The sequence below is a fragment of the Pituophis catenifer genome, unplaced genomic scaffold (genome assembly GCF_029215685.1).
Source record: "Pituophis catenifer annectens isolate HBS135680 unplaced genomic scaffold, rPitCat1.0.hap2 SCAF_18, whole genome shotgun sequence".
Lineage (NCBI taxonomy): Eukaryota > Metazoa > Chordata > Lepidosauria > Squamata > Colubridae > Pituophis > Pituophis catenifer.
The window spans coordinates 638283-658648 of record NW_027256898.1 but is presented as its reverse complement, the minus strand read 5'-3'; the positions used below and the strand labels follow the sequence as shown (position 1 = coordinate 658648).

The 20366-nt window shown below is 49.8% G+C and overlaps 1 protein-coding gene across 1 annotated transcript in view; it reads left to right on the top strand.

Moving 5' to 3' along the window:
* Positions 1–19158, top strand: part of NPHP4 (nephrocystin 4) — a 37837-nt gene extending 18679 nt beyond the window's left edge. The window contains exons 14-30 of the mRNA XM_070956333.1: positions 649–803; positions 1609–1800; positions 2600–2769; positions 3557–3717; positions 4323–4503; positions 8568–8696; positions 8865–9076; positions 9697–9923; positions 10076–10262; positions 10394–10483; positions 10881–11037; positions 11580–11665; positions 12416–12501; positions 14395–14566; positions 16041–16220; positions 16906–17049; positions 18385–19158. Of these exons, the coding sequence (XP_070812434.1) occupies positions 649–803; positions 1609–1800; positions 2600–2769; positions 3557–3717; positions 4323–4503; positions 8568–8696; positions 8865–9076; positions 9697–9923; positions 10076–10262; positions 10394–10483; positions 10881–11037; positions 11580–11665; positions 12416–12501; positions 14395–14566; positions 16041–16220; positions 16906–17049; positions 18385–18525 (2670 nt within the window). The 3' untranslated portion in view covers positions 18526–19158. The remainder of the gene's footprint in view (positions 1–648; positions 804–1608; positions 1801–2599; positions 2770–3556; positions 3718–4322; positions 4504–8567; positions 8697–8864; positions 9077–9696; positions 9924–10075; positions 10263–10393; positions 10484–10880; positions 11038–11579; positions 11666–12415; positions 12502–14394; positions 14567–16040; positions 16221–16905; positions 17050–18384) is intronic.
* The last annotated feature ends 1208 nt before the right edge of the window (positions 19159–20366 follow it).

Genomic DNA, 20366 nt, shown 5'->3' with positions numbered 1-20366 from the left:
AGCAAAAATTAATATAAGACCCGATTTTATTTTCAAGGAAACACAGTGGATGGATGGATGGATGGATGGATGGATGGATGGATGGATGGATGGATAGATAGATAGAGGTTTGATGTATATCCTCAGTGTGTGCCTGCTTACTCTCTTATAATCCCTTTCTCTGCAATGTATTTAATCTTGTCTATCTGTCTGTTATCTATATCTATCTATCTATCTATCTATCTATCTATCTATCTATCTATCTATCTATCTATCTATCATCTATCATCTATCTATCTATCTATCTATCTACCTACCTACCTACCTACCTACCATGTCTATATCTATTTATCGATCTATCTATATCTATCCATCCATCCATCGACAGATGAAGGAATTGATGGATGGTCGGATGGAACAGCTGACCTTCAGAAGTTGTGGCTACTCCATCACTGGAGGCTTTTAAGAAGAGACTGGGCAGATATTTATCCAGGAGGGTAGATGGTCTCCTGCTTGGACAGGGGGTTGGACTAGAAGACCTCCAAGGTCCCTTCCAGTACTGTCATTCCATATTCTAAGATAGATCGGTTCAGTCATCAGGCCTGCTGAGTCTAACCAACCTCCACGCTGATCGTCTCTTCCGTCTTCGGACATTTCCTCCCTTCCCAGCCGGAGCAGAGCCAAGCAGCCATCGCTCACCTGGAATCCGACCTGAGTTACAACCCTCAACTCGAGGATGGCTCCACCGTGGACCAGCTGCAAGAGCTGCCCTTCACGCCGGTCCACGTGCCCATCCTGGCCCTCGGAGGAGCCCCTTCGCGGAGGTGAGGCCCCGAAATCGGACCGGTTTCCTCTGCAGGAAGTGGTGGGGTGGGGGCTGCAGACCTGTCTCTGGAAGGGGAATGGCTCCAGCACTGTTGAAGGACATGAGCTTCTAGAAGGGAGAGCAAAGTTTCTCAACCGAGAAGGGAGGGAGGAAAAGAGGAAAGGAAAAGATGGAGGCAGGAAGGAGGGAAGGAAGGAAAGAAATGAGGGAAGGAAGGAAAATGAGATGGACAGAGGGAGAGAGGAAGGGAGGAAAATGAAAAAAGGAAGAAAGGAAAGAAGAAAAGAGACTGAGGAAGGAAGGAGGAGATGGGAGGGAGGGAAGGAGGGATAGGGAAGGAAGGAAAATGGGAGGGAGGAAAAATGAAAAAAGAAAAATGAGGAAGGAAGGAAGGTAAAAGAGGGAGGATAGAAGGAAGACAGTGAGGGAAGGAAGGAGGGACAGGAGGGGGAAGGAAGGAAGAAAGGATAGGTGTTATTATGGAAAGAAAAAAGGGGGGAGGAAGGAAAGAGAATGAAGGAAAGAAGGAAAAATGAAAAGGAAAAAAGAAGGGAAGGGAGGGAGGGAGGGAGGAAGGAGAGGTGTTATTGTATTATGGAAAGAAAGAAAGGAAGGAAGGAAAGGAAGGAAGGAAAATGGGAGGGAGGGAGGGAGAGAGAAAGGAAAAATGAAAGAAGAAAGGAAAGAGAAAAGCGACTGAGGAAGGAAGGACGCATAGTGGGAAGGAAGGAAGAAAAAAAAAGAGAGAGGGAAGGAGGAAGAAAGAAAGGAAGGAAGGATTCAGAATCTTGTCCTTTTCACAGCCCCAACACCGCCCCCACCCGGGCCTCGCTTGCCCGCCTGCGCACGGCCGGATTCCCCGAGCTTTTGGATTGCAACAAGGAACCACTTGAGATGTTGGATCCCAACGATCCCGCGCCCTGCAGCCCCCAGCGGGAGGAAGGCGATCCTTTGCCCGACCACGAGATCCACCTGCAGTTCCTGGCCTTGAGCAGGTGGGCGAGCACTTTCGATTCCTCTGTGGGTCTGAAAAGATCCCTGCCATTCAATTGTTCCCCTCATGCAGGTGCCACAAAATAGGGGGGCCGGAGGAGAGCTTGAATTGACAGGGGGTTGCAGTCGTTAGCCCCCCCACCCAATTTTAATGACTTAGCTCCCCACTGAGTTGGAAGACTGTTGTCCCAGCCCAAAATTAGATTGCCATTCCTGGATCTTTTCCATCCCGGGCTGTAGGTTTTTCTTGATTTACGACTGTTCACTTAACAACCGATCGAAGTTACCACGGACCTTGCAACCCTGTTGTGGGTCTGGCCATACTTGGGAATCCAGTTTGGGTGTTTGGCAACCAGTCCCCATTTGTGGCCTTTTGCAGTGCCTCAATTTATGACTGATTTTTTACTGATAAAAAAAACACTCCATGATGAAAAATGGGTGGGGTTTTGCTTGAAAGAGGGCGGGTCTGTTCCTTTGGGTTTGTCTAGTGCAGGTTTTCTTAACTTTGGCAACTTTTAAGGTGCCAGAATTCCCAGAATTCCCTGGTGATAACGCATTCCTTTTGATGTATATCCTCAGTGTGTGCCTGCTTACTCTCTTATAATCCCTTTCTCTGCAATCTCTCCAATCTAAGAAGTCAGAGAGAGAGAGAGAAACCAGGTATGATTGGCTGGGGAGTTCTGGGAGTTGAAGTCCAAATGCTTTAACATTGCCAAGGTTGATCTGGTTTAGGGGGTAGCTCTTAACAGGCTAGGATTTGGGGCTTCGCTGGTTGAATTTCCTCTCCTCTCCTTCCACCAGGCCTGCCCAGGACGACCCTGCTACGTGGCCCCAGAGCGTCTACTTCACCCTTCAGTTTTACCGCTTCCCCCCGGTGACCACGCCACGGCTGCAGCTGGTCCAGACTCAGGCCTGTGGGCCAACGACCCACATCTTGGCGCAGATCAACCCAGACGGGACCCTGAATCTCGGTAAGGCTGGGACCCCACAGGCGAGAAGAGGCTGATGCGGAGAGGACCATTGGCTAATATTCGGAAGTTGCAGGAAGGCTGGGATATACTGGGATTGGCAAGAGAGTTAAGTCTAGGCCTTTTATGCGATCGGGGATGCTCCCTTTGGCATTCAACTCCCAGAATTCCTCAGCTAGTCATCTCTCTCCTTCCTTCCTTCCTTCCTTCCTTCGTTCCTTCCTTCCTTCCTTCCTTCCTTCCTTCCTTTAATCTTCCTTCCTTCCTTCCCTCCCTCTATTTATCCTTCCTTCTCCTTCTTCACTTCCTCCCTCCCTTTAATCTTCCTTCCTTCTTTCCATCTATCCATCTATTTCATCCTCCCTCCTTCCTTCCCTTTTCTGTTCTTCCTTCCCTCCCTCTATTTATCCTTCCTCTTCCTTCTCCTTCTCTTTCTTCACTTCTTCCCTCCCTCCTTCCCTGTTTCTTCCTTTTTCCTCCACCCTTCTCCCCTCTGTCCTGTCCTCCTTCCCTCCTTCCCTCCACCCTCTCCATTTATCCTTCTTCCCCATCACCTTCTCCCTCTCCTTCTTCTTCAAATGCTCCTTCCCTGTTTCTTCCTCCCTCCCTCCCTCCTTCCCTCCCCTTTCTCCATTTATCCTTCTTCCCCATCACCTTCTCCCTCTCCTTCATCTTCAAATCCTCCTTCCCTGTTTCTTCCTCCCTCCCTCCCTCCCTCCTTCGTATTATTGCTTCTGGAAGGTTCCTGCCATCTTACTATGCCCCACTGTCCTCTTTTCCTTCTCTGCAGCCCCGCCTGGTTTCCACCTGAAGTACCTGGTGGACCTGGCCTCCCTTAAACCAGGTGAGCCGCGCTGGTTCCTCCACTACCTGGCCCAGCAGGCCCTGCAGATCGACGTCTGGGACGGGGACTCTTTGCTTCTGCTGGGATCTGCCACGGTGAAGCTGAAGGTAGGTGGGGAAATGCTTAGAGAGCAGTCCTCGAGTTACGCCCAGAGTGCATGCGATCCCCTTGGAAAAAAGTCAGGTCCGTTTTTCACGCTTATGACCGTCGCAGCTCATGGGATCAAAATTCACAGGCTTGGCAGGCGGCTCATATTTATGACGGTCGCAGTTGTCCCAGGGTTGACCCCTTTTTGCGACCTTCTGACCAGATCCACTCAACGACCATGTGACTCACTTAACAAACGGCGGTGATTGCCTTAAGAACGCTGGCAAGAAAGGTCGTAAAACGGGGCAAAACTCACTTAACGAATCTCCATTAGTCACAATAACAGAGTTGGACGGGACCTTGGAGGTCACCTAGTCCAACCCCCTGCTCACGCAGGAGACCTGTACTAGGGATTCGAACCGCCGAACTGCCAACCTGTCTGATCGACAAGCTCAGCGTCTTAGCCACTGAGCCACTCTCTCACATAGCAACGGAAATTTTGAGCTCCATTGCGGCCATAAATTGAGGACTGCCTGTATTTCCAGGGTGGGGGCAATGGAGATAGAGATATGGGGTCCACCCCTCCATTCAGATGTGACCCTCCACAGCTGAACTCTCTCCGCAGCATCTCCTCCGCCAAGGACGGACGGGGGTCCAGGTCTACCACGAGTTGGAGGTCCTGACCGTGGAGTACAAACCGGATGCAACCGTGCTGAGCGGGGAGGTCTTCCGCCCTTGGGGGGTCAAGCCCATCGGGGTCCACGCGGTCGTGAGGGGTCAGCTTCACCTCCGCCTGGCGAACATCGGTGAGTCCCAACTTCCGTCTGTTCACCTTACTCAATGTGGAGAAATTGAGGAACCCCAAGGAACCAGGGTTCCTGATCGCAGGAGGATTTGAGTCCTAATTGGGGAGACTAGTTCTCCTTACTCAACGTTGGAGAAGTTGAGGAACCTCAAAGATCCAGGGTTCCTGGTCTCGGGAGGATTTGAGTCCTGTCCCAGGAGACTTCTCCTCCTTACTCAACGTTGGAGAAGTTGAGGAACCTCAAAGATCCAGGGTTCCTGGTCTCGGGAGGATTTGAGTCCTGTCCGAGGAGACTTCTCCTCCTTACTCAACGTGGAGAAGTTGAGGAACCTCAAAGATCCAGGGTTCCTGGTCTCAGGAGGATTTGAGTCCTAATTGAGGAGACTAGTTCTCCTTACTCAACGTTGGAGAAGTTGAGGAACCTCAAAGATCCAGGGTTCCTGGTCTCGGGAGGATTTGAGTCCTGTCCGAGGAGACTCCTCCTTACTCAATGTGGAGAAGTTGAGGAACCCCAAGGAACCAGGGTTCCTGATCGCAGGAGGATCTGAGTCCTAATTGAGGAGACTAGTTCTCCTTACTCAACGTGGAGAAGTTGAGGAACCCCAAGGAATCAAGGAATCTTTATCAGCTTGAACCAGGGGAGAGATTAAGTGTTTTTCTATTGAAGCACCTGGTCTACCCCAACATGTGGGAGGGAGCATCCTGCTTCCCTTTCGCCTTTCAGCTCCAATCCAGGAGCCCTCAAGCAGTCGCATTCACGACAAATCATTTTATACCAAATTTATATTTGCCGATAAAGAAAGAAAGGGAGACTAGCATAGATCTATTTCAAGCTATTTAGCTCTCATCAGCTAGCCATACCCTTACTCGGATTCGAACTTGGGCTTCCCTGCAGCCTCGTTGGACCAAAAACAAGCCATGGGGTTTATGTGTGCCCTGCGCCCTCCCGACCCACCGCCGTGCATGCCCGCTCGTCTCCCACATGGGTCCCTCCCACATGCACAAAAATCAGCTGTCCGGCGAGAGGTGCACGCACATATGCGGTGGAGCTGAGCTAGGTGAAGGCTCGCGTGCCCGCAGAAAGGGCTCTGCCTGCCAGTGCTTGAGGAAGGACACCCCCCCCCCCACCCTGAGGAGACAGATTTCCTTGCCCCCGAGGAGGCGAAGCGGCTCTCCTTAGCTTAGCTGGACCTTTTTAAGCGGCCTTCACAGCAGCCGAGAATGAAAACATTTTTTGCAAAGCAGCTTCTCCGTTTCCCCACCGCAAATCAAAGGCTCTCCGATGCCCGAGGTGTCTCCTTTGATACCGTCTCTGCTCTGAAAAGGCTACCAGCCTTCTTCCCCCCCCCCCATTTTCTTTTTTTCCTTTTTTTTAAAAAAAACAAAGAGAGGAGAGGAGAGGAGCGGGGAGTTTTTGGCTTGCAGGTGGAGATCAAAAGAGCCATCAGGATTGTGAAGGGACTAGATAAACCGATTAGGCATCAAGGTGTTCTTTTCCGAGAGTCAAAGGCAGGGACCCCACCGAGCCCCGCTTGGGGGTCAGAACCGCAACAGAACACACAACAATGGTTGCCACCATAAAGAGGGGCAGAAAGAAAAAGAGAGAAAGAAAGAAGAGAAAATGAAGAAAGGAAAAGAAAAGGAAGGGGTGAGGGCTGGACGAAGGATGAAAGGAAATGAAAGGAGGAAAATTGGGAGTCAGGGAGGAAGGAAAGAAGGAGGGAAGGGAAGGAAGGAAGTTGATAGGAAGGGAGGGAAGGGGAAGAAAGGGAAGGAAGGAAGGAGAGAAGGAAAGGAAAGAATGAAAAAAGGGAGAGAGGAAGGAGGGAAGGGAAGGAAGGAAGGAGAGGGAAGGGAAGGAGGAAGGAAAGAATGAAAAAAGGGAGGGAGGAATGAAAGAAGGAGGGAAGGAAGATGATAGGAAGGGAGGGAAGGGAAAGAAAGGGAAGGAGGGAAGAGAGGGAAGGGAAGGAGGAAGGAAAGGAAAGGAAAGAATGAAAAAAGGGAGGGAGGAATGAAAGAAGGAGGGAAGGAAGAAAGGAATTTGAGAACATTGATTTTGGCAGCCGGAGACCCTCGGGGCGCCCTTGCAAGAAGCTTTCGTGCGTGCAACTCCGTGTAAAGTTTAATAATTTTATTAATATTATTATTGAAAAACCAAGAGAAAGAGGCGAAGTGAGAAAAAAAGAAGAGCAGAGAATCAAAAGCGGAAGCTCCCAAGTACAAGAAAGAAAGAAAGAAAGAAACAGAAGCGTTTTCTGATCTTGTTACAAGTACAATTATGAATTTAGCTCTGCCTCTCTCTGGTTGCAACCCAGCTCCCCTCTAATCCATTCTCTCTAATCATCAAAACCATAAAACGCCAAGTTCATTTTGGTTCTGTTTCATGCCAAGGAAAAAAAACCCCATCCGGGGTTTCCAGTCATCCACAAACGCCGTTATTGTCTCTTCTCTGATCAAAAGACGCCGACTCGGCGCTATCAGCAGCTTCCATCATCTCCCGCCAACCGTCCCTCCATCGTGGGCCGCGTCCAACCTTCCTCCCCGCGAACGAGTCCTCGACGGAGAGACGAAAATCTGGGTTGCTCCATCACCTTCATTATTCATGAAGAAGAAGACGTCTTTGTTTCCTCCTTGTCAAAATGGAAGCTCGCCTGAGGCATCGAGAGATTTTTGTGTATGTGTGTGTGTGTGTCTTCCAAGGAGAAGAAGCGAGACGGGCCGGGAGAAGATACCACAAGAGTGTTAAAAAAAAAAAAAACAACAACAAAAAAGTAAAAAATAAATCTCCCATCTCCTTCAAATCATGATGAAGTTGAAAGTCATAGTTGTCAAGTGTTGGGGAGATTTGCGAGATGCGGTTGACGTTTTTAGAGCAGGACACGGCATCATCTCAGGAGGCCTCCATCCATCCCTCACGTTCTGCCAGTGTGACCAGGATCAGGCTTGGGGTATGGAAAGAGAAAGGTGTTTTGGTTTCTACCATGGCTGTCCTGTTCCATGTGCGAAGATCTGGTATGAGACGACATGCAAATGTGATGCAATTGCGATGCCCTTCCTCCGTTGTATGGTCTTAGAAGCTGGGATGATGTCTCTGCTCTCTTTGACCTAAAGAGCGTAGAGAAGAGCATCAGGGATGGCAAAGGTCATCTTGGAAGCTTCATCTTCAGAAGAACTTGGGTGTGTTTAGGCTGAAGAAGAGAAGGCAAAGGGAAGACCTGACAATCCATAGGTCTTCTGGGGAAGAAGACAACATAGCGCCCGAGGGTAAGACAAGGACCAGGGGTTTGAAGTTCTATCAAGACACATCCAAATTTGAAATGTTGGAGGAAGGTCCAACATTTGAGAGCTAAGAAGCACTGGAACAGCTTTCTGGAGTGGCGGGGCTCTCTCACAGAAGGACTTCAAGGAGGGACCACCCTGTCTATGATAGAGCGATGGATGGATGGATGGATGGATGGATGGATGGATGGATGGATGGATGGAACAGCTTGCCTTCAGAAATTGTGGGCACTCTAACCACTGGAGGTCTTCAAGAAAAGTTTAGACACACATAGGGTCTCCTGCTTGAGTAGGGAGTTGGACTAGAAGATCTTCCTTCAAGGTCCCATCTAGCCCTAGGATTCTATGGTTCTGAGATAGATAGATAGATAGATAGATAGATAGATAGATAGATAGATAGATAGATAGATAGATAAGATACAGGATGGATGGATGGATGGATGGATGGATGGATGGATGGATGGATGGGTGGGTGGGTGGATGGAACAGTTTGCCTTCAGAAATTGTGGGCACTCCATCACTGGAAGTCTTTAAGAAGAGACTGGACAGCCATTTATCCTTAATGGTATAGTGTCTCCTGCTAGAAGACTTCGAAGACTTCCCTTCCAACCTGTGGTTCTATCTTCTAACCCTTCTCTTCCACACCCCAAATAGGAGAAGTTCAGAAGACCTCATCCCTGGTCTATGCTAGCCCCTTCCTCATCCCTGAACAGGTTAAGGGGGGAGCCCTGCTAATGGGAAACACCCCCCTCCCCATCATTCTTCCCTTCTCTTCTCTTGCAGGCCACCGGTGTGAACAGAGGCTACGGAGGTCACACTCCTTACCTCCTTCTCAGAGGCGGGTCATCTCCTCGCAGGACGGCGCCAGGGGCTTCCCTGGTGGCAGTTTGGTCTCCCTCAGCACTCACAGGGGTAGGTTCTCCTTGATTTTATGGGGTGGGTGGGAGACGGGTGGGGTACTATTAGTGTGAATTTAACCTAGCCGCGGCCATTGCCTGAAACAGACCATCATGGATTGAACCTGTCCTGGGTTTGATGCGGGTTGGCTTGACTGCCAACTCTTTGGCGCGTCTCTTCCAGCCGGAAATGTGTGCCAAGCCAAAAAATTGGCCGACGTGGACAGCGAGCTGGCCGCTCTCCTTTTCTCCCGCTTGCGGGAAGTGAGTGGTGTCGTGCAACCTGCCAGCCAGGACGCCGGACTCACCCGACGCCGGAAATTAGAGAGGATGCTTTCGGTCCGGAGGAAGGAGTCCCAGGAGGGCGACGTTGGGAGGAAAAGCAGCTTCATCTTGGTGAGGGAAACTGAGCCCACAGAAGGAAAAGGGACGTGGGAAGCATCTCAGGAGGGACCCTCCCTAGTTTCTTTGGCTGTAAAGAGGAGGGAGCAGAAATATGGTAATGGTGTGTGGGAAGGACCTTGGCAGACAGGAGGAAGAGATGCAGACTGGGCAACAGTCAAATAAGAGACAGCTGATCCCACAGATGGAAAAGGGACACAGGTAGCATCTCAGGAGGGACCCTCCCTAATTTCTTAGGCTGTAAAGAGGAGGGGGGCAGAAATACGGTAATGGTCTGTGGGAATGGCCTTGGGAGACAGGAGGAAGAGATGCAGACAAGACAGCATTTAGATAAGAGGCAGCTGAGCCCTGAGAGGGAAAAGGGGACATGGGAAGCATCTCAGGAGGGACCCTCCCTAGTTTCTTGGACTATAAAGACGTGGAGGAGGAGAAAGGCACTTTCAGACTTGCAAGATTCTGCTATTGTAACCTTAAAATAAAGCCAGCATTAGTACTCACGATCGTGGTTTCTTGTCCGGGCCGACATTGGTTGAGAGCCAGCCAAGCAAGTATATGAGGATTCCCATGAAGGAGATTAAAGTCATCTCTCTCCCCTCCACCCCCCACCCCTCCAGGGCCGGCACGAGGATCGGGTTCAGCACTCCCGAGACCTCCAGCTGATCGAGGCGTACCGGGAGCGCGTCAAAGCCGAGAGCATCACCGCCATGCTCTGCCAAGCCATCACCACCCACCACGTCATCTACGCCACGTTGGGCACGGCCGAGTTCTTTGAGTTTGCCCTGAAAAACCCCTACAGCGTCCAGCACACCGTGACCATCAGAATAGACCATCCGGAGCTCAGGTAAAGAACGGCAGGAGGTTGAGAAGAAGCGTGGTCCCCTCCTTGTGGGACTCCTTTGTGGAAGGAAGGAAGATGTAGGAGAGGACATCCCAAAACTCATCTCCACCATCTCCATGTTTTCTTCGTTAACGTTGTCCTTGGTCTTTTCCTAGCGTCATCTTGGACGTCAGAGAGTGGAGACATTTTAAAGAACTGACCCAAACTGTCACACCGTTGGAAGAGGACATGTTTCATCTTCATAACGGCCTCACTCCTCAGGTCTACCTCCGTCCCAAGGAGACCGTCTACATCCCCTTCAAGTACCAGACCTTCTCCATGGAGCAGACGGCCACCATGCAGGTAGGGAAGTCCTCCTCACCCCTCGCTTTTCCACACAGGGGGTCCTTGATTTATATCTATTCATTGAGTCACCATTTGAAGTTACAACCGCCCCGAATGGCCTTCTGCCATGTCATCTCTTTGATTTCCAGCAAGGTCCCCCTGAGCCGACGTCTAAGGAAGGTGAGAAGATCTCCATGGCCACCTCTTCTGGAAAGTTCAGCGAGACTCTACGCATAAAGGTAACATGACAGGAAGGGATGGATGGTGCACATGACCTCTTCATGGGCTAGAAAGCTTTTTGTCATCTTGCTGAGGTGGCCAGTTCCTTTCTTTGTGGATTGGACAGTGGCCAGAATCCATGGGACAGCATGAAGACCATGGACAAAAGCTTACAGAAGGTGTGTCCTGGATCACCACCTTCTTCTTCTTCTTCTTCTTCTTTTTCTTCTTCTTCTTCTTCTTCTTCTTTCTCCTTCTCTCCTCCTCCTCCTCCTCCTCCTCCTCCTCCAGCTCCTCTTCTTCTCCTTCTAACACTTTGGGTGTCAAGGGAGATAACAAAATTCTGGTTCTAATTTTCCGAGAAAAGGAGAAGGAGAGACTTTCTCTGCCCTTTAGTGTCTTCTTCTTCTTCTCCAGGTCTCCTTCACGGTGGGCAACGGCAAGCCCCTCGCTATCCTGAGCGTCAGCGTGGAAACCCAGCCCCACACGGTGGATCAGACCTTCCGCTTCTACCACCCGGAGCTGACCTTCTTGAAGAAATCCATCCGCCTGCCTCCGTGGCACACGCTCCCAGGTGGCTCCCAGGTTCTCCTCCTCCTCAAGTTGACCATATCCTGAATGTTTAGGATACGTAATGTCCCATCAACACAACTTTTAAGATGGGTGGACTTTCACTTTAATTTGCTGGTTGGGGAATTCTGGGAGTTGAAGTCCAACCATCTCAAAGGATGCTGGTTGGGGAATTCTGGGAGTTGAAGTCCACCCATCTCAAAGTTATCCAAGTTGAGAAACACCACTGGGAACAGCTTAAACAGCTGGATAATAAACTAGGAAATTGTATCAAGCTATACAGAGGTGGTGAACCTTAAGGTTGGGATTCAGTTCTCCTTGAACTTGGATGATCTGTAGATCTGGACCCTCTCAAGATCACCTCAAGAAGTTCTTTCTGCAGAGAACTTAGTTGCTATGTTTTAAGAAGTTGGCCACTAGTTGGGTTTCTAGTTGAGTGGGTCATAGTCTATCGGAGCTGTGGTCATGGATTGCAAGGGGGGGACATTTGATTTGAAGTCCTTGAAGGCCAGCAGCTCTTGAGACCCTCCTGTTTCTCCTCGGCAGGGACTCCTGTAGGTGTTCCCAGTGGAGAACCTGAGATGTTTGTCCGCTGCAGTGACCCCAACGTCATCTGTGAGACCAAGAAGATGGTACGGTTGACCATCATAAGTTTATGGGTGTGGTTGGTGCGATGGATCAGGGCAGAAAGCAAAGTGTTCAAGGGGGAACGGGCTAGAACATGCTAACCTGACCTTCGCAGGTCAACGAAGTCCATCCCTTTAAGTCAGAAGAGAGGCTGTGAACACAGCAAGGCAGTTCTCCTCAATGGGTTGACCGCCGTGAACCGAACCCTCAAGAATGTCTGTTGGCTTTTGTCAAAGACACCAACCTTTGCATGTTGCATCCTTCCAGAAGGTTCTGGGGGAAAGAGATGGCCATCAAGAATATCCCAGAGTTCTCTGTAGGCATCTCCAGAACCTATTTTCATGCCGAGATCCAGCAGGTTTAGCCTCCAACTGAAGATGGGTAATACCGATAGAAGAGAATATTTGTAGCTCCTTGGTACCCTCTGAGCTTGGTGGTTTCCTTGTAGACGTTTCATGACCCAACTAGGGAACATCATCAGAGCAAAGAGTGGATAGGAGAACCATAGAGTTGCAGTGCTGGAAGGGACCTTGGAGGTTTTCTACTCCAAGCCAGGAGAACTTAGACCATCCTGGACAAACCATCTTTCCTTGGAGACCTCCAGCTTGGGTTTATCGTAGATCATGGATTCAACCCTATACAAGTCACTAATTTGGGGAACTATGTAGACCCCTACTTAAGATCCCAAAATCCCCCATCCTAATTTTAATTCCCAAAGGAACCGAATTAAATCCGCTCTTGATGTTCTCCTCCAGGGACCTGGGGAACCTCAGGACATCTTTCTGAAGGTCGCTGCGGGTTCGAGTCCCCAAATCCAGAGATTCTTCGTGTTGATTTACACGTAAGCCTCGCCGCCTTAAAAACTACTCAAACTCCGATCGGTTGTTAGCATATATATATATATATATATATATATATATATATATATATATATATATACATACAGATTGTGGTCAGAGAGTTGGGTGTAATCTGTGTGTATTATAAAGCAGGGGTCTCCAACCTTGGCAACTTTTAAGACTGGTGGACTTCGACTCCCAGAATTCCTCAGCCAGCGAAGCTTCGCTGGCTGAGGAATTCTGGGAGTCGAAGTCCACCAGTCTTAAAAGTTGCCAAGGTTGGAGACCCCTGTTATCAAGAAACATTAGATTATAAAGAAACATTAGAGATTGAAATTTAATAGTTTCATATTAAACTATATGAAACTATTATAAACTATATGAAACTATAAACATATAAACACTATAAACGTATAGCGACCTTCCTTGCCACCGTTGTTAAGTGAATCGTTGCAGCTTTTCAGTTAGGAACACGGGCGTTAACTGAATCTGTCTTCCCCCATTGATTTTGCTCGCCCGACGGTCGCAAAAGGGGGTCACCTTATGTGACCGTCATAAATATCAGTCCGTTACCAAGCGTCCGGATTTTGATCGCACGGGGATCCTGCAAGTCTGAAAAAAAAACGATCCCAAGTCTTTTTTTTTTTTCCCCAGTGCCGTCGTAACTTCGAACGGTCACTAAACGAACTGTCGTAAGTGGAGGACTACCTGTGTGAATTATTTTTAAGGGAGTATCTAAACCCATTGATACGCTGCTTTGTAAATCCATTTATTTATATCTTGCTTGTTGTACCCCCAAACCCTCTGGAAGCCGAGGTTCGCTTTTAACTTGGTTTTCTCTGAACCGAGAGGGAGGCCGGCGTCACGCCGAGCGCTAAGCCATAATTCGGGGATTGCAAACTGGCATTGAGCTGAGCCGAAAAGTGGCAAACCTGTCACCTGTTCGAACACCTTTATGCAAATCAGAGTGGGGAAAGAGGTTTGTGTCATCCTGTCAAGTTTTAAGGCAGGTCGGAAAATGGACAGCAGGAGAAATCCTCAGAGTTTATATTTTATAATAACCAGCTTGAAAATCGCAGCTGATTTTCTCTCCCAGACCAAAAAAGACTTAAGTCCATTGAAGCTTAAGATATATTTCTTTCCCCCCCCACCCCCTCCCCAAAGTTCTCTGCTTTTGGCGGGGGGCTTAAGTTGTGTTTTTGTCATCACCCTCCTCTTGCAAGGTCACCCCTGGGAGCACAGAACCTGCTCGGAGGACCTTGTAAAATTCACAAAGACCTGGGAAAAATTCTTCGGGGAGGGAGGAAGGGAGGGCAAGAAGGAGGGAGGGAATAAAAGAAAAGAAGGAAAGAAAATGAGGGCTGGAAGTGATCCTTCCTTCCTTCCCTCCCTTCCTGTATCCATCCATCCATCCATCCATCCTTCTTTCCTTCCTTCCTTCCTTCCTTCCTTCCTTCCTTCCTTCTTTCCTTCCCTCCTTTCCCGTATCCATCCATGCTTCCTTCCTTCCTTCCTTCCTTCCTTCCTTCCTTCCTTCCTCCCCTCCTTCCTTCCTCCCCTCCCTTCCTGTATCCTTCCTTAATTCCTTCCCTCCCTTCCTGTACCCTTCTCTCTCCTTCTTTCCTTCCTTCCTCCCTTCCTTCCCTCCTTCCCTTCATTCCTTCCTTCCCTCCCTTCTTGTATCCTTCCTTAATTCCTTCCCTCCCTTCCTGTATCCTTCTCTCTCCTTCCTTCCTTCCTTCCTTCTCTCCATGTATCCTCCCTCCCTCCCTCCCTCCCTGCCTTCTTCCAGCTCTGAAAAGGAGGCTGGATGTCCTCCAGAGACCCCCTCCTGCTGCTCCCATTTCCCTGCCTCTCAGCGAGCGCCCTTCCTCTCTCCTTCTCCCTTTGGGCAGAGACCCCTGGCTGGCTGCGCCCACCCAGACCTGGCAGTTCTACCTCCACTGCCTGCAGTGGGTCGAGGCCAGCTGCATCCTGGGGCAGCTGACGCGGCTCTCCCTGGTGCTCCGGGGGACCCACACCCTCCGTAAGGTCAAGGCCTTCACCTCCCACCCGCAAGAGATGAAGGTAAGGTCCTCGGTTTACGACCACGGCTGCCCCGTTTTGCGACCTTCCTTTCCTCCGTCATTAAGTGAACCCCTGCAGTTGTTAAGTCAGTAGCATGGTTGTTAAGGGAATCCGGCTTCCCCATTGACCTTGCTCGTCAGACCGTCACAAAAGCGGATCTGCCACCGTCATAAAAACAAGCCGGTTGCCGAATTTTAATCACACGACCTTGGGGGATACGGCAACGGTCGTCATAAGCCTGAAAATTGGCCAGAAGCGACTTTTTTCCCAGTGCCGTCGTAACTTTGAACGGACACTTAAGCGAACAGTTGCAACTCGAGGACTCCCGGTAGCTTGAAGGCTGAAAAATCAGGCTGTTACTCCATCGATGTATTCAAGTTTCTAGTCCTTATGGCGGGAGATTGGCCCAGTCAGGGCTTTTCAGCAAAATGCTCGCCCGTCTGGATTACTACGACCTGCTCTACGCCGGGCTGCCCTTTGTCACTAAATGAACGTTTTTTGTGCGTAATTGCTGAAATATCCCGGTCTCGGGGTTGACTAAACTCGGTTAGTGATGGAGGCCCCGTTAAAAGTTTGCGAGGGATGTTGGCTTAGAGTCCGCCGATGACTTTGGACGGTCGTGTCTCCTTCGGTGGCGAGAAACCGGTGGAGAATTTATCGCGGGGAAACCGCTCGGTAATTGTCTTTTGATTAAAGCCATCCTAGAGTCCAACCCCAGTCCGGCCGCCTGAATTAATGAGGTTATTTGGAGGCAAGAGAATTTCGTTGGGGGCTTTTCTTAATCATCATTATAAATGGGGGCTGTAAGAGGAGTGCAAACTCGGTGGAGCCTCCCGCGCGGGAGAAAAAATCTGGAAAAGTTTTTTTTTCCCCCAAGGTCCAAAAACGGCCAAGAAAATTAGGCCTGTTGGTGGAGAAATCTCCAGGGAGGCCTCTTTGAGCCAAAATAATAACAGTCCTGGGTGAAACCCTTTTTTTTTTTTTTGGGTAAATTGTGCTTTTATTATGGGCCAAAGTATCTTTTTATGGATGTGGCCCAGCATGAAACCTTCGTCTTCTCAACCCTGGCAAGAGAAAGGAGGAAGGAGATAGGAAGGAAGGAATGAGATAGGAGGGAGGGAGGGAAGGAGGAAGGAAGAAGATGGAAATAGAGAAGGAAGGAGAAAGAGGAAGGGAGGGATGAAGAAAGGAAGAAGAAGGGAGGGAGGGACGGAAGGAAAGGAAGGGAGAGAGGAAGTGAAAGAGATGGGAAGGAACGAAGGAAGAAAGGAAAGGGAGCGGGGAAAGGAAGAAAGGAAGGATAAATGAGAGGGAAGGAAAGGACGGAGGAAGAAAGGAAAGGAAGGATAAATGAGAGGGAAGGAAAGAAGGAAGCTCTGATGCCCTCAAGCATTGAGGGTCTTGGGGGAGAAAAAAACCCCTTGTCCCCTTGAGTTGGGGCTCAGCTCTTTCTGCTTCTTCTTCTGCCCACCAGCTGGAACCGGATGGGGTCTTCATCCTGCCGGCCAACGGGGTCCAAGACCTGCACCTCGGATTGAGGCCGCAGAGCGCTGGCTGCCGCTTCATCTCCCTCAACCTGGTGGACGTGGAGTTCCATCAGCTGGTCTCCACCTGGCTGGTGTCCGTGACCTGCCGGCAGCCCTTCATCTCCAAGGTGAGCCTTGGTGGAATTTCATTGGGGCGGGGAAGGAAGGAAGAAGGGAGGGAGGGAAGAGAGAGAAAGGGAGGGAGGAAGGAAGGAAGGAAGGAAGGAAGGAAGGAAGGAAGGAAGGAAGGAACGCAGGGAGGGAAGGAAGGAGGGAGGGAGGAAGATTAGAGGAAGGAAGGAAGGAACCCAGGATGGAAAGGAAGGAAGAATAGAAGAAGGAATGCAGATTGGGATGGAAGGGGGAGGGAGGGAGGAAGATTGGAGGAAGGAAGGAAGAAAGGAAGAAGGGAGGGAGAGAGAGATGGGGGAGGATTGAAGGAAGGAGGGAGGGAGGAAAATTTGAGGAAGGAAGGAAGCAAGGAACACAGGGAGGGAGGGAAGGAAGGGAGAAAGGGAGGGAGGAAGATTAAAGGAAGGAACACAGGGTGGGAAGGAAGGAAAGGAAGGAAGGAAGATTAGAGGAAGGAAGGAAGGAAGGAACGCAGGGAGGGAGGGAAGGAAGGACTTCTCTCTAGAAGTGGTGGGTGCTCCATCCCTGGGGGTCTTTTAAGAAAAGATGGGGCAGCCATTTGTCTAGGGTGGTTCAGGGCCTCCTGCCTTGGCCAGGGGGCTGGACTAGAAGACCTCCGGGGTCCCTTCGGGCCCTAGGATTCCTCCTTTGAGCCTCTCCGTCTCCTTTCCCCACCGCCAGGCGTTCGAAATCGTGCTGCCTTCCGGGGGAGGAAAAGGGTCGAACAAGAAGATCACCTACACCAACTCCTACCCGGCCCCCCGGGCCTATTTCCTGCACACCAACCACCCGGATCTCCTGCACTTTAAGGAGGACTCCTTCCAGGTCAGCCGCCCCCCCCCACCCCCTCTCTCGGCCTGCTTCTCTCCTGGCAGACCTTTCCTCCCCCAGCTGGGGGATTCCGTCAGTGCTAGAAGGGAGGGAGGTTTGCAGGGAGGAGGGCAACTCGGGGTCCTTGGTGCTCTCTGAGCTTGCCGATGTTTCTTTGCCAAATTGGGTGACACCGTCAGTGCTCCGCACACGGCACCGATGGGGTTACCTACCTGGGTCATGAGACGTCTGCAGGAGAGCACCAAGGACCCCCACAGTCCTCCTCCTCCTTTCCCCAAACCCCCATGCCCTTGGAGCATGGATGACGCTACCTAGTTGGGTCATGAAATGTCTGCAAAAAAAGATCCAAGATCAGAGAGCCTCAAGGACCCCACAGTTGTCCTCCTCCTCCTCCTTCCACTCCCCCCTCCTCCTCCTCCCCCTCCTCCTCCTCTTCTTCTTTTTTTCCTCCTCTTCTCCTTCTTCTTCTCCTCCTCCTCCTCCTTCCATTCCCCCATCCTCCACCTCCACCTCCTCATCTTCTCCTTCTTCTCCTTCTTCTTCTCTTCCTCCTCTTCTTTTTCTTCTTCTCCTCCTCCTCTTCTCCTCCTCCTCTTCTCCTCCTCCTCCTCCTCCTCCTCCTCTTCTCCTCCTCCTCCCATCCTCTTCCTCCTCCTCCTCCTCTTCTTCTTCTCCTTCTCTTCCTCCTCCTCCTCCTCCTCCTCCTCTTCTTCTTCATCTCCTTCTCCTTCTCTTCCTCCTCCTCCTCTTCTTCTTCTTCTCCTCCTCCCCCTCTCCTCCTCCTCCTCCAACCCCTCCTCCTCTTCTTCTCCTCCTTCTCTTCCTCCTCCTCCTCCTCCTCCTCCTCGTCTTCTTCTTCTCCTCCTCCTCCTCCTCTTCTTCTTCATCTCCTTCTCTTCCTCCTCCTCCTCTTCTTCTTCTCCTCCTCCCCCTCTCCTCCTCCTCCTCCAACCCCTCCTCCTCTTCTTCTCCTCCTTCTCTTCCTCCTCCTCCTCCTCCTCCTCGTCTTCTTCTTCTCCTCCTCTTCCTCCTCCTCCTTGCAAACCCCATTCCCTTCCAGCTGTTCCCTAGTTGTGCTGTGATTGAGGATAATCCCAGGGAATGCAAATCTCTCCTGGGCAGGAAGGAAGGTGGGAGGGTGGGGCAAGCAGAGAGCCCCATATCTGGGTAATGAACAGGTCAAATGAGCCCCTTTTGGGGAGCAGCTCATCTGGGTGACTCCAGAGCAGGGTGACCTCTTCCCGTGCCACCGGTTGGCCCCCCCGAAACCAGCTTGAGCCCGGGTCTCCTTAACCTTCCTTCCTTCCTTCCTTCTGGCTCTCCCTCCAGGTGGGCGGTGGGGAGACCTACACAATCGGTTTGCGGTTTGCCCCCAGCCAAAACTCCGGCGAGGAGGAAATCCTGATTTATATCAACGACGCCGAAGGGAAGAACGAAGAGACGTTCTGCGTGAAGGTGGCCTACCAGTGATGGGGCTTCAGACCGGGTGGCCGGATCAAATTAAATCCCCGTTTGTTTCCCTCGTACCCCCCAGTGGACTGCGGAGACCCTTCCTCTCCCCAGATCTGAATCGGATTATTCCGATCCTTCCCGCCACCGGATCATCGGAAGCGGATCCCTCGCACCTTGGTATATCGCCTGTCAGATCCCTCCTCCATCCTTGGGATCAGGGATCCAGTCCTCATTCCCAACGAGGGTCTTGGGGGGGGGATCTCAAACCCAACCGTCGAGGAAGATGAGGAGGAGGGTTATCTTTTGAAAAAAATAATAATAATCTGCACCAAAAAAAGATTTTAATCTGCACATCGGGATCGTCTCAATTTGACTGTCCTAGCAAACAAGAATCATTCGGTCCGTGTGGTTTATTTTCCCACGTGATATTTTTCTCCAGGTTGCTGGAGGGCCCGTTTTTAGATCCTCGGGGTGCCCCTTTGTGCCTTCTATTGAATTACCCAGTGGCATCTCTGGGGGAAAAAAAAACTCAATTTTTTTCTTTTATCGCCGGTTCTCCTGTTGAATGAACTTTCTGGAGTGGTAGGAGTCGCTGGTACCCCACTAAGCATTTCTGGTGACCCCAAAAAAAGAAAAAGAAAAAAAAGGAACAAGACTTTAAAGTTAAAAAATCTGGAAAAATTCATCGGCTTTTCGAAACCCTCAACTTAATTCCAACTGTAAATACTGAACTTGCAGCCTTTTTTTCTGCAATGTTTTTTAAAAGTTTTGTTCGCTGGGATTAAAAATTAGCTATCTATTTTTCCTCCGCCGAGCACATTTAATGTGTGATGTTTGCCGAATGTTGAAGGTCTTTTTAAACAGAAAACAAGTCGCGAGGCGCACAACCACAAGACTCACACAGACAAACAGAGACGGGATCGACTCGTATTGAATTAAATCAATTAAAATGCCTTGGATTTTGCAGATGGCAAAAATATTTAATATTCTTGTTTTGTTCCTCGGGAATAGTTCAGGTCGGTTTAGGGTTGGGAAGAATCATTCACACGCACCCTTCCCTGCTCTTTGAGGCAGGATGCCAGTCTTCCCCCAAACTGTCCAGAATCAGGCTAACATGGTTAAATCCTAGCTTACAGCTCTGAATGTAGTAGGTTGGAAAACATCTGACTTTCCAGAATGGGGAGAAAAAATACAGATAGTCTTCAACTTAACAACAGTTCATTTAGTGACAGCACTAACAAAAAGGGACTTATGACTGTTTTTCACACTTAATGACCGTTACAGCATCCCCATGGCCACGTGATCAAAATTTGGATGCTTTGGAAACTGATTCATATTTTTGATGGTTGCAGCATCCTGGTGAGATGTCATCCCCTTTTGTGACCTTCCTTCCTTCCTTCCTTCCTTCCTTCCTTCCTTCCTTCCTTCCTTCCTTCCTCTTTCTTTCTTTCTTTCTTTCTTTCTTTCTTTCTTTCTTTCTTTCTTTCTTTCTTTCTTTCTTTCTCTTATTTACTTACTTATTTACCTGCTTAGTGTCTTCCTCCCTCCCTCCCTCCCTCTTTCTTTCTTTCTTTCTTTCTTTCTTTCTTTCTTTCTTTCTTTCTTTCTTTCTTTCTTTCTTTCTTTCTTTCTTGTCAATGGGGAAGCCAGATTCACTTAACAACCGTGTCTCTAACTTAACAGCTGCAATGATTCACTTAATAACTGTGGCAAGAAAGGTGGTAAAACAGGGAAAAATTCACTTAACAAGTGTCTCAATTAGCAACCGAAATTTAGGGGCTCCATTGCGGTTCTTAAGTCAAGGACCACCTGTATTAAATCACTGAATGAAAAAATGTACGATTCTCGAGATGCATTTT